Source organism: Megalobrama amblycephala, linkage group LG3 (assembly GCF_018812025.1).
Source record: "Megalobrama amblycephala isolate DHTTF-2021 linkage group LG3, ASM1881202v1, whole genome shotgun sequence".
In the NCBI taxonomy this organism is placed as follows: domain Eukaryota; kingdom Metazoa; phylum Chordata; class Actinopteri; order Cypriniformes; family Xenocyprididae; genus Megalobrama; species Megalobrama amblycephala.
The window spans coordinates 33,462,214-33,475,781 of NC_063046.1; the positions used below are offsets into that span (position 1 = coordinate 33,462,214).

Genomic DNA, 13,568 nt, shown 5'->3' on the forward strand with positions numbered 1-13,568 from the left:
TTGAAAATGATTTACCCCAAAATATGTTTCCCATTAATTTTGATTTTTTTAATTAATTAATTTTTTTTAAATGCTAGAAATTGTAGATTCACAAAGACGGACGTCATTATTCACTTTCACTTAGTTTTCAAAGAAATCACATGTTCAGGTCATTAATCAAAATGAGACAGGAAGCCGAGGAGGGGACAGAACATGATATCTAACATATATTACCCAAGGCTCAGATCAGTCTAACCCTCCTCAATGCACTGACATCAAACCCAAATCACCAAAAATAGAAAAAAGAAAATGATTACCATTACCGCTCCCCCTTTTACTGGCTTCTCGACACCCGATAGAGAAAATAAATGCTTGAAGCCTCCAAACACACACACACACACACACACACACACACGCCGACACCCTCAAACAAACATCTGTGGTGGCGAGCAAAATGGCAGAAATAAAACGGACAGATTTGCACCAAAACGTCAATAAAAGGAGGATGTATTAAAAGCACATTTGAAATTCTTAACAGCATCAGGCCTCGTTTGGAGAAGTCTGGGTGCTGCACTTTTAAAAGCATGGGATATAAATCAATTTTGGTGGCTGCTCATACTGAGACCTCAATAAAAATGAATAGATGAATGTAGCTCACCCTGGACACATTTTTCAAGTCCCTGAGCCATTCTGTAGCCATAATTATGATTTTGATTGTTCTTGACCACTTAGCACATAAGGAGTAGAGGAATGAGCTTGAGTTTGTACGAAATCGCAACTACGTTTTAATGTCCGAAATCACAGCTTTACGTTCAAATGGGCACGCCACCTAAAAAAAATGAATTATATTGTAAGTAATTAACATACAATAAACGATAAATGAAAAACAAAACTGACAAGAGAGGGCATGATTTATCTTTTCACCCATTCTTGCTCTCTCTGTCTCTCCTCTACTCTTCCTCTTTCTGGTCAATAACCCATCAGACAGATGACAGGTGGAATTGTCTGTTGACTCTTTAAGTGATTGGAGCCCTTCAGCACCGTCCGCACACCCCGAACGGAGCCTTAATGATGGACACCTGCGCAATTTCACACAAGCTGGTCGATGTGGAAAAAGGAACAGAGTAAACACATCTATAAAGTCACAACTCAACTGCCCCTTTAAAGACACTCTCGTAACACTCCACTAACAAACGCCGATGCATTTCATTTGCCGCTCGCCTGTGTCAAGCCGCACGGTGTTCGACGGATCTGTTTATTAAGCTTTGTTTTTTACCGCTAGTGTGGAATGCTCGCGTATTAATGGGGTGTAATTATAAATCTCAGACTGCTGTTCCCCTGTGCAGTATACAGACTGCATGCCAGTGAAGCCACAAACTGCAGCATTCTACCCCATTACATCTGCAATGATTAGAAATGGAGGAGAACATCTGGCGTCTGCGCTGTGATAGAAAAGAGCATTCTGTCCTTTAATGGATATCTGCAGGCCAAACAGATCTTATATTTTATCTCGCAGAGTTAACTCTTCACATGCCAGCTGCTCGGCTAAGTACAAAAAGGCTGGAGAAAGGGAACGAGTGGCGTTCTCTTTAATAATGCTGTCGTTTTATAGGGTCCAGAGCACATGCGCCACAGGGGTGACATTTTGGGCATCTGAAAAACAAGAAATGCAGATAATTATTTAACATTATACATGGAGCGTTACGATAAACGTCTGGATTTGGTTTTAGCTTCAACTTAATATGCATGTGAATGCATTGCATCTTAATAAAATTTTCTGAAATACTCAGCGTGCATGCAAAATACAATTAAAATGTTTCACCTTAGAACCATATGGAGAACTATTGTGTTTTAGACTCCATATTATCGATGGTAGTGTCTCCTTTGGTCCATTAGTTCAGTAGGGGCTAGTGAGTGTGTTTTCTGGTCTCTCTCACCGGTGCAATCTGAGCATGCTCAGACTGTGCTCACCAAAACGAATGCCGCTAGACTGTTTGAGAATATTTTCACTGCTGAAAAAGCAAAGATCTGCAAATATAAACAGGGACACACATGTGCACTGAATTTAGACTTAAAACCTGCATCTGTACAAAGACTATTGTAAGTAATCATGGGAAGAGTAATGTGTGACGGTAATAAGATACAAAACCACACCTGATTTATATGATGGCTATCACTCTATCACCTCACGTTTAGATCTTGGACTGCAACCACACCCAGTGCATGAATAATATGTTATGTCTGCCATATGAATGAATCGTTTTTTTGGTCATACTGGCACTAATTATGGCGAGCTGATGAAAGTGTACCTATAAGACGAAGGCGCCTTAATGAACATGAGCGGTAATTAAACAGGCTGGTAACACGACCCTCTCCTGCTGAGGGAGTTTCAATAATGACAGGGGAGCGTGGATATGGAAAATGGCCGTCTTTGCCTGCAATTCGTAAAAAAGAATATAATTGGGCGACCGCAGGCTCAAATGATGGCCTTTGCCAACTCCTGACAAAACAGGCATAATTAAGAGCTTGCAGCCTCAGGAGGGGCCTGCAGGGGCTGATCTCTGAACAGCAGTGGAGGATTAGAGCAATGAGAGACCTGCCCCTACACCAACACTAACATCACAGATCACCTGTTTAAACTCACGGAGCTGGGTTGAATACAGATACATGAGGTCATGTTAAGATGAGAACGTTGAACACTGCATGTAATGTACTATATATATATATATATATATATATATATATATAATATTTAAAAATAAAGTAATTAAACAGAAATGATGAAAAGAAATCCCATTAACCATTCGGTCACATATATGCATATAGATGTAATATACTATATATTTCAAAAAGGCAGACAGAAACCATGAAAAGAAAAACACAAAACATTCCATAAATAATAGATACAGATATTAATAATGATAATACACACTGTGTATACCGAAGAATAAGTATGTCTTTTTCCAAGAGAACAAGAGAGACAGAAAAGATGAAAATGAAAACACTCCATAAATTACACCAATTGTTTTCTGTTTCACTTTGTGATTGACATCAAGGACCCAGCAATCCCTCTGTGATTTAAATACATTTTGACTTTACTTGAAGTTTGGTTTATTTGAAAGAGCCAGAATCATAATATTCACCTTTGTTGTGAATATCCACCTCCTTGTATTTTAGAATGACCTATAAATTAATAAAATATGACTGGAAGGTTTTATTAGTTGTGATGCAGACCTCCCAACTTTGTGCGAGGAGAGGGAAAATATGAAGGGTTATAGAGCGAACAATCTCTCGATAATTAACAGGAGGATAAACAAAACATAAATTTGGATATTGCGTTTATTTGGACTACCACTCAAATATGCGTGAACCACGCAATTTTAATTAAAAGATAAATCTATGTGACACTCCGCCTCAGAGTTAATTATTCAGTGTTGTATAATAAAAATAAAGCCTATTAAACATGCCACACACTGTATTTCTCCATTAACAGTAAAACGAGCGTGCATTGGGGACGTTTTAGATTCAAGGGCTGTGTGTTGAGTTTTCTCTTGTTTTTCCATCATTTTCAGCTCTGGGTTATCTTGTGTTTTCTATAGGCGAAATGTAGTGTGTGTGTATATATATATATATATATATATATATATATATATATATATATATATATATATATTGTATATATATTAATGATCATATGTTTGCATGTGTTCTGTGTTGATGACTCTGTGGGTCTCAGTGTTACAGGTGGTGCTCATTACGGTTTATGAAAGCCATTTGATTTCATTTATTGCTGTTCATGGCTCTCTGGTGCCACACATCAACAGACTATTTTTTCAGTTCCACTATCTGTAAATGTTATGGCCAACAGTAGCAGCCATGAAGGAACATAAATGGTTTTAAATGCTTTTTTGACAAAGATCTGTGTTTTTTTTGCGAACGTGTTGTATGCATTTTATTTTATGCAGCGGCCTGTGCATATTTATTCAGAAGAATTATCAACAGACACTCAACAAAAGGTCTTACTGTTAAAGGACTTGTGTACATTTAACATATGCACATTTCAAGCCAGATGCCTTAAATTTAATCAGTTGCGTGTAAAACATTTATATTACAAAAACAAGAATGCTTGCACACTGAAAGCATTTATAATGACCATAGCTTTCAAGACAATAAACACTGCTTCCAAAAAAAAAGGGGGATATTGAAATGAATGAACTAGGAAAAGACGCAAATGGTTGAGACAAAGTCATTGTTTTAAGAGGTAGAGATTTTATTGCGTAAAACACTGGATAAAACTGTACTGCTTCAAAGACATTAGAACTTCTAAACAGCAGAAAGAAAACAGCCATTGCTGAAATAAAAACAACTTCTTGATAGTTCATCAGAATACTTATTTTCTCTTCTTTTGTCAAACAGATGAATGACAATAAATAATGACCAGGAATAATCCTTAAATACAATAACAAGTCATCTACTTGTTAAAAGCATATAAAGTAGCAATATAATCATCTAGCCTCCTCTGCAAGTTCTCTGATATAGAAATATTCTTCATTTAGGAATGTTGGACAGTATAATGTTCATGGTCACATACAATAGAATATCATAGAGAGAAAGAAAACTGACATGATTTTATATTCTTTTTTTTTTTCTTCCCCAAGGAGCACAATATTGTAGAGCTCTAAAATATGCAAATGACTGTACCAGTGAAAATGACATGGTTACAGATTCTTATTGAGGAATGGAGTTGGAATAATAATAATGATAATAATGATAATAATAATAAGGGAGAAGGTAATGTGAACACATTAGCACCTGAACTTATGGGATGGACAATCACTATACAAAAAAAAAAAAAAAAAAAAAGTCTTCCAGTGTCACTAAAGGAATTATTGCCTGTCTCAGAGCTCCAAACATGATCCAATAGGTCAGATTTACTGGGAAAAAAAAGTGACATGAATTTTTTTCTTTTTTTTTTTACTCTAATATACTTAAGTTGGAGTGCGCACACTTACATACACACAAGAAAAGCAAGCGACTGACAGTCACCAAAAAACACAGTAGTGCGTTGAAACCTCTAAAGCTCAATGCAGTCACAAAGTATGCCTTTACTTTCGAATGTTGCCCCTCTAGCAGAGCTCATACAAATAGTATTAAATTTATCAACTCGATTTAAGGCAGTGAGAACTCTTAATAAATCTTAATAAAAAGAAGAAAAGAACAACAACAAAGAACAGACCAAAAATAAAAGACTTAAGTATCTTCTTGCGTTACGGTGAATTAAAGAACCATTGCTTGGAACCTCTACAGTTTGTCTGAACTTGTAAAATCTCTGTGCACCATTTCTAGACTACTTCATTTTCAACTTCTATCTTTCCCTCTCTTTTTCTTCTTGAGATGTTGTGGTCCTAGGGCTCTGATAAGGGTTTATGTTTTTATTTACTGCTTAGTGAGGAGTGTGGCGGGTATTTGTGAGTCCTCTAAACTCCTCTCGGCGTGAATAGAGCAGCCGAAAGGCCCTGGGGTTTAAGTGCTGAGCTTCCCTGTGCTGAGCGGGAAGATATTGACTTTCTTAAAGTCTGGATCATTTCTGTTTATCACAAAACATTAATAACCACCCCCCACCCCACCACCACCACCACCACCCTTGCATCTCTAACCCCCACAATACTTATTTACCTTCTAACCCCTCCTAGCCTTCAATAAAAGGAAGTACAATGAAAGTTGATACACTTTATTTTGTTCTTTAAGAGGCTTGACTTCATAGGATCCAAGCTGTCTGTGTTGTTAATCTCTTTTAGTAGAGGAACATTCAGGACAACAAACACACCAAAAATGGGGCCATGATGATCCATGGCATTAAAAAAAAAAAATCAAACATTAAAAAATTTGTAAGTAAAAAAAAGAGAGAAGATTTTAGGGAAATCAAAACATAAACAAACAAACAAACTCATAAATGCCACCCTGAAGTGTACAGACAGGTAGCAGAGAAGTGATTATCTATATACTTCATATCTACAGTGCCTTCATAGTGCTGCTTTCTCAAGAGCTCTATAAAGAAGGTAGTCCCGCTGCGGGTCAACAAACCCCACAAAAGCGCTACAGTTCCTTCATATTATTTCCAAGTCACACTTAACAAATAACATATTCACCTTCTTGGTTACATACGGTCAGTATTCTCCCAAAGTTCACCAGTTAGAAGAGAAGCAGCACCTTCTTCAACAACAAAATTACTATTTATTTTTTTTAATTGTTAAGAAGTGTTGAATTGAAATAAAGCACATTTAATGTGTCTCCGCCATTCTGTTGTGTCACTTTAAGTGACATACAAATTACATCCTAAAACTGCACAACAATGAAAAAGAAGAAGAAGAAAACTACCCACTGATTATTATACAATGTTATTGGCGGTGTTTTTTTTTTTTTTTTTTTTTTTTTCGTTTCTTTTTTCATGGTAGAAATACCAGGAGGAAGGAAGGGAATGAGGGAGGCTGATAGGAAGTGCTACTAGTCGTCAGACAGGTCTGAGGCTGACCCCTCTGCGGCCTGGCTGTACAGGCGACTAAGGTTTCTCTTGACGTGTTCTGTAAGAGTGAGGAGAGGCAAAATGGGGAGGTGGGGGGTGGGGGTGAATGGAAGCAGCGTGGGAGGGGGGTTGAATTGATTTCCTCTGTGATGACAGCTCCAGTCAGGCTGGCACCAAACGCCCCAACCCCCCCATTTCACCATCCACATCCCTCTGTCCGCTCACTCCATCCCTGTGCGTCAGTGGCGCTGGGCAAATGGCCACTGGCGGTGTCATGTTCTTGAAGGGTGGGCTCAACAGCTCCCCTCCATCTTTCTTTCCCTTCCAACTGTCGCGAAATCGTTTGCGCGGATCGTTTTTCTGATAAAAGCATTATTTTTGGGACAAAAGACACTCTGAGGAATTTAATGACAGTCTTTTTTTTAACGTTGTCATTTTTTTTTCCTCTTCAGTAATGTCTCTTCAATGTTCAATTCAGGCAACTCCAATAAGAGGCAAGTATTTAGTTTCAGACTCATCAGAAATATGGTTCAGGTTTCTCTACTTCATCATCTCTATCCTGTGCTTCACAGAACATTACTTAGGCCAAAGTGTTTCGATTTGAGAGTTTATGATTTGAGAGGGAGAAGTATTTTGAATTTCTTCATGTTTCTTTTAGAATGATGAAGTGGGAATGCTTGTATGATGTTGTGTCATTATCACTTCAAACCCCTGAAGGTCCTTGGAAATCCCTGGATCGAGCTTTACGTCGCTTCACTCGAGAGAACGAGGAGTATCATTGGAAATACCTTCTCCTGTGCTCACCTGGCCGGAGGAGGGAAGATTCCCGTCCTCCGAGTTCCCAGAGACATCAGAGTCTATGCGAGAGCGTTTGAAACGTCGGTCCGGGTACTGGCTGTTGTCAAAGGGCATGCGGTGAACACACAGCACGTGGGTCTTCAGGTTGCCTTTCTGAGAGGCGCTGTAGGGGCAGTAGCGGCACTGGAACGGCCTTTGACCTCCGTGACCTGGGAAAGAAATCAGCGAAATTATCATTACGTACAGTGTCAATATCAAAAGAATTCGATATTTTGTGCCTGATTTCATAACGCTTGTTTATAGTATTTGTGAGGTACTCCATTACAATCACCACAAGATGGAAGTTTAATCTTCTGATTCATCAGCATGTATCAAAAGCATTTTCTGGATCCAGCTGTGGATAATCTCTGCTCTTCAGGTGAAGACATTTTCTTTGTGGGTTATCCTACAGAACTTTGAAAGTGCTCTTTTCAGCTTCGAGCAAATACAACTGTTTAAGAGATTGGATCTGATCATCGGAGCATTGTACACAATGACCCTTAATAGCCCACACAAGTCTGTTTGAGGAATGCAGATTATGTGCCTATCATATCTGGCTCTCTTATCGGGCCCATCCACTTAGAGCAAAGCCAGGCACTCTCAGCTACGCATACTTTAGAACATTAATAACAGTACATTTGCTCTCCATTTTTCTCAATTCAATTTGAAAAGCACTAAATCAAATTAACATGGCGGTTTAAAATAGCATCCGCGTTGGTGTGGAGAATGTAAAGCGGCTGCATTAAAGGTGTAGCCGCAACGGAACGTGAAAAATGTACGCATCCTCAAAGTAAGTGTGCGCACCATCGACTGCTTGGATATGCGTGCGTGGCTCAAAAAAAGAAGGATTTATAAGCACTTTGTGTTTGGCTTTGGAGTCTCAGCGGCTTTCGAATACTACAATGTCTGTTGAGGCTTCGGTACAAAGGGGATTGCTACAAGTTTTAGAGCTTTCGATGTTCCAGTTGTCTGATAAGCAAGCCAGCGACTCACAATCCCGGCCGTTTCATTCATACGCACTTTAATTTCACACTCCCTTACATTGCGCTAAGTCTGAGAGGCAGCATATTCTCATGTCGCTAGTGTCTTTCTTTCCTTTTTCTTCTCCTCTCTTTTCTTCTCCCCTATCGTGTCTATTTTCCTGAAGCGGTGGCTGTTTAGGAAAATGCAAAAGGAACTGGGAGTTGTCACAGATTGGTCCAACTGGCTATGGAATGGGGCGATTTTCAATTCCATTTAAAAAAGGAAATGTACATTTTCTGTATATGGGATAAAGGGAGAGAGAGAAAAAAAACATAAATTCAGAGGAATACTGGAAGGAGAGCATCATGCTCACTGTGGCTGTGACAGGACCGCAGGTAAATGATTAACAGGGCTCAGAGAGAAACAATAATAAAAAAGCCTATTGGCATGTAACCTCCGTCACAGCTCTCCGTATTCGTCCAGAAAGCTTCCACCAGCTTCCCTTTTCAAAGTGAGATAATACTGCCCCTTCAGGGTGCCTATTTGGTGGTCAAAATAATTGGCAAGAATGAATCATATTTCGAGGGGTGTTCTGTGGCAGGGCACATTTTTCTCATATCAAAAAGAGTCCCTTCTCAAAATGTTTCCCATAATAGTTGCCCCAATTACTTAAGAACTAATTGGGCAATTTTGGCTTGTTGCTTCAAGTCTGTAAATGACAATAGAAGAAGGGTCAGAACTGGAGATTTTGTGAAAGATTACAGTGTGTCATAGTGTGTGTCATGCTAGAACGCTATGTTTGTCTTTTGAGTGCTCATAGCAAAGCGTGCTAACATTTTCCTCAAATTCATCTCTCTCATTTTAGCACCATGGATCTCTAAAACAACACACAGATATTAACACTTCTGTGTACATTATCGCAAACATTAAAAATCAATTTATTAAAACAGAGAGAACATTAATAATGGGTTAAATATTGTCTCTGATATCATAAAATCTAAAAATTCCAAGTTGACAATAAGGGATGGGGTTATAGTTAAGGTGTGCTGATTATTTATTAGGACTAATTAAAGAAAAATAGAAGTTAATGAGAAATATATGAGTACAAGCATGTGTGTACTATATACTGTTGTCCCCATACATTCATTAAATATGACAAAACCTCTCATTTGGGGACATCAAGGGACAATAAAGGTAAATATTTTTCATAATTAAAGTTTTTTTTTTATTTCTAAAAACGCAAAGCTCACTTTTTAATCTGTAGTTATTAGAATTACCTTTAATTAAAAACAATAAAAGTCCAAGGTATGTCCTCATAGATAAATGTGTGTATAGCACAATCATGTCAGCAGTGATGGCATCTCTTTCTTTTTCTTTCTGCCATTCTTCTTTTTCAAAGCTCTCCAGTGATTCACATTTAATGCAACTGAGGTGCCAAGTGACATGAACTAGTATGAAGAATTTTATTTCTCCATTCTCTCTCTCTTTGAGTCAATCCTTTCCACATTTTTTTTTTTCATTCTGTTTCCCGAAACTGTGAGTCCTGTGTGAGTAAAAATTCCAATGTACTTGTTACCAATGGCCAATAAATCTTTTGAATCTTTGTGGCCAAAAACCACACAAGAACACATTTGCACCTCTATACATTTAAAGCTTTGCAAAACAACATATGGAAATGACAGATGATTTTTATCCCCCTTTCTTACCCCTTTCCATCATTTTCTAACATTGTCTCAAAATAGAGAGAGAAAAAGAGAGCGAAAGAGTTCTATTATTTTCAGCAGTGTGCCATTATCACGCCTGCCTAATTAACCCCTGAAGGCCTCATATGTGGAGATCAGAGGGCGAAGGAGAGGAGGAGGGAGAACCGATGACAACACCCACTTCCTGCAATTTCCACAATATCACTCCATCATTGTCCTTCTCGTCGTCCATCATTCCAAAAATGAAAACAAAACAAAAATAAATGAAGAACCACATTCGTTCATTCAGTTCACTCGTTTTCTCTCTTCTACATAACACTATCTTAACATCACTGTCTGTATCTATATTTCATCTCCATCCTCTCTGAAGACACGTCTAATGCTCCCTCTTGTGGCGCCATCTGCTCTTGCCCTCTCACACTCTCCTTTCTTTTCTTATCTCGTCATTTACACAAACACATACAAACACATTTTAAGAAATATCAGACAAAACAAGATGCTTTTGAACAGTACGCTTGTGGTGTGTAAGCAAACAGACACATGCTCCCACACACACACACACACACACACACACACAGATAGAGAGAGACATGGAGGTGCTTTGGCATGTAATCAAAATCAGTCTTATATAAATTCCATCTGATGCCAGAGCTACCATCTGTGAAAGAGTGCTGCCTCTCACCTCTGTCTGTCTGTGAGAAGTCACCCTCTCCAACGCTCAGTAACAAAGAGTGTGTATGTGTGTATGACAGAGAAAGAGCAAGAAGAAGGGTGTTGAGGAGGAAAAATGATTAATTTGCAGAATGCTTGTGATTTGCTCATATATTATTATAACAGCTCATCAGCACATGACGAATCCCTTGCCCCACGCAGCAGAAAGAACCTGCAGGGCTTCAGCACTTTTGCTGTGTGTGTGTTTACACACTCGAGCATGTGTCCCTGTGTATGTGTGGCATGTCTTTGAAAAAATAATAGCTCATGAGCATGTCATGAATGTCTGTTTCTGCATGTGTGTGGCTTTGTTTGGGAGGAATACTGCATGTATACCGCATGTTGGGGTGTGTGTGTGTGTGTGTGTGTGTGTATGGGCTGGCACCTGACAGACTGCAGAGCCTCTAATGACTTTCAGATGCTCACTGAGAGTAACTCCAGCCTGAGAACGAGCAAGATAGGAATACTGAAGGAGAGAGAGAGACTTCCGCTCTACGGGTGATTAAGGGTTTAAACACTCACATCCTTTCAACTCACACAGCAGATGTGAATGAGGTCACCTGAGTTAAACACTTCCGCTACGTGTCAATATCACACAAGCAAGAGTGCGTTTTGGTATTCAGAACAACAACACGTATGCGAGGTATATTGGAGCGGCATTGAAATATTTCTAAGGCCACAATAGTGTTCTTGAACGAATCAGTGTTTTTTGAACAAATCGGTTGAGTGAATGATTCAGTGATTTACTCATAAAGACACTCTCTTGTTTCAATCCCGAATGATTCAGGGTTTTTGAACAAATCGATTAAAGTAATCATTCAATGACTCATTCATAGAGTAATCAGCTGCATCCGAAATCACATACTCTCTGAACAGGCACTTCTTTTGAATAAGTACTTACTTTGCAACTGTTAAAAAGTATGTTTCATACATTTTGAATGTGTGTAGTATAAATGTAATTCAGATGTCCTACATTTGTCATATGACCTACCAGCATCAGTTGTGTCACTTCACTGACATTCACAAATCCTCTCCTATGGCCTCACTGGATAGTAAAGCGTCTATTGGATGCACATTTCAGAATCATCCAGGTAATTTTCGCCTGCTGTTTTATGAGTACTGTCTATTGATTTCACATACTTTTTTCACCTACTACTGCATATAGTAAGGAAAGAGGCATATGCCATCAGTCTCTCTCTCTCTCTCGTTCTGCAATGAAGCAAGGTTTTTTTTGAATGAATCAGTTAAATGAATCGTTCAGTGACTAATAAAGACAGTCGCTTTTATCATTCCTGAGTGAATCAGTGTTTTGAACAAACCGAATAAATGAATTAATCAATGACTCACTCATAAAGACAGTCACTTGTCGCCACCCTCTGGCATAATGATGTAACCTGCAGAAAGAGTAACTGAAAAATCCCCACCAATACACAGACTGACAGTCTGTCTATAGACAGAAACAGTCGGCGCGATATAAACTGTGAAAAGTCCCAGTGCTGTTGGATTGAGGACTAGAACTTGCTCAAAGATCACCTGGGCCTGAGTCATATGATACATATTGATTTCTGTACTTCAAACATGAATATAATGTGTTTCTGTAAGCAAAACTATGTTTGCCTATACGACATAAAAAATACTCTAAGCCTTTGTGATATTTCAGATATAATGAATCTGTATCTGTAAGAATTACACTAAGCTGTGTATGTTTTTGGGCCATGTTTTTCTGCTCTGTGGAGCATGTGTTGCATATCTTTGCGCTTATATCTGAGTGGAAACTTTCTGTCTGTGTGTGTTTGAGTGTCACCTATATAGAAGAGAAGGAAAAGATAAAGAAAACAGAGGGAGTGTGTGTCTGGGGAGAACGCAAGCCACAGAAGGTGTGAGCAGTAAAAAGTGATGTACCATCTGTCGGCTAGTAATAACCTGCGTGTTGTAAAGGCTGGGAGATTACTCAGCAAAGAGAGCTTCCAAACACCCAAATCCCTCCGCAACGTTAGTGCGCTACGCACTATCTCTCCCCACCTGCTCCCAAAACCCTGCTGAGAAAGATTCCACACTAAAACCGACATCACACCTTCAGATCCACTAGCTCTGATTCGGTAAACGCAAAGAAGCAAAGACACCACTACAACGGACAGGAACTAAGCTGAACATCTTTACACCTGCACTGTGCTCAGTAATAACATCAACCTTAGTTAAGTTTTATCATTATAAAGTTTAAATGCATTCACATAGATATCAAGAGATTTCCATAAAGAAAAACAAGGAGCAGTTTTTAATGAGCCTCTAGTCAACAACAATGGATATTTCTCAAACTGAAAAGAAAAGCTACAAGAGATTTTATAGCACTAAATGCAGCTCTAACGGAAATAGTTTGAAGAACTGATGGTGTAGTCTGACTCTCTGGGAAAAAAAACAACAACACGGAAGAACTTGGATTTGGCATTGTGCGTGTATGTATCAAAAGCAAACTCTAAAAGCTCCACTGGGGAAGCAGCTCCCATGTTAAACACTGAACTAGATTACAAACTGCAGAAGCAGGCGTACCTCTTAATATACTCTCTATTTCTTGGCTATACATTTCCCAGTCTGCCTGCCACTATATCTCTTTTCAATCTTTCTTACTTGGCTTCATTTCTCTCTTTTCTGAACAAATGGAATTCTTTGAAGTGTTCCAGAGCGTTTCGTTTTGTTTTTCCGCACGGACATGTCTGAGTAACTGTATGCAGAAATTTTCAGGGAAAGATTTTTGGGATAATATACCACTTCCATCACTGACAGTGGATGAGAGGTGCTGGCAAGCGCCTGCATGGAGCCCTGCGATTGGTCAAGAGTTAGAAAGGCTCATGGGT

The 13,568-nt window shown here is 38.9% G+C and overlaps 1 protein-coding gene across 7 annotated transcripts in view; it reads right to left on the reverse strand.

Annotated features, from left to right (window-relative positions):
* Positions 1-7,122: 7,122 nt before the first annotated feature.
* znf536 (zinc finger protein 536) overlaps positions 7,123-13,568 on the reverse strand; it is a 353,575-nt gene continuing 347,129 nt past the window's right edge. For all 7 annotated transcript variants that reach the window (XM_048185231.1, XM_048185229.1, XM_048185230.1 and 4 more), the window contains one exon: positions 7,123-7,509. In XM_048185231.1, coding sequence (XP_048041188.1) covers positions 7,256-7,509 — 254 coding nt within the window. In that variant the 3' untranslated portion in view covers positions 7,123-7,255. The remainder of the gene's footprint in view (positions 7,510-13,568) is intronic.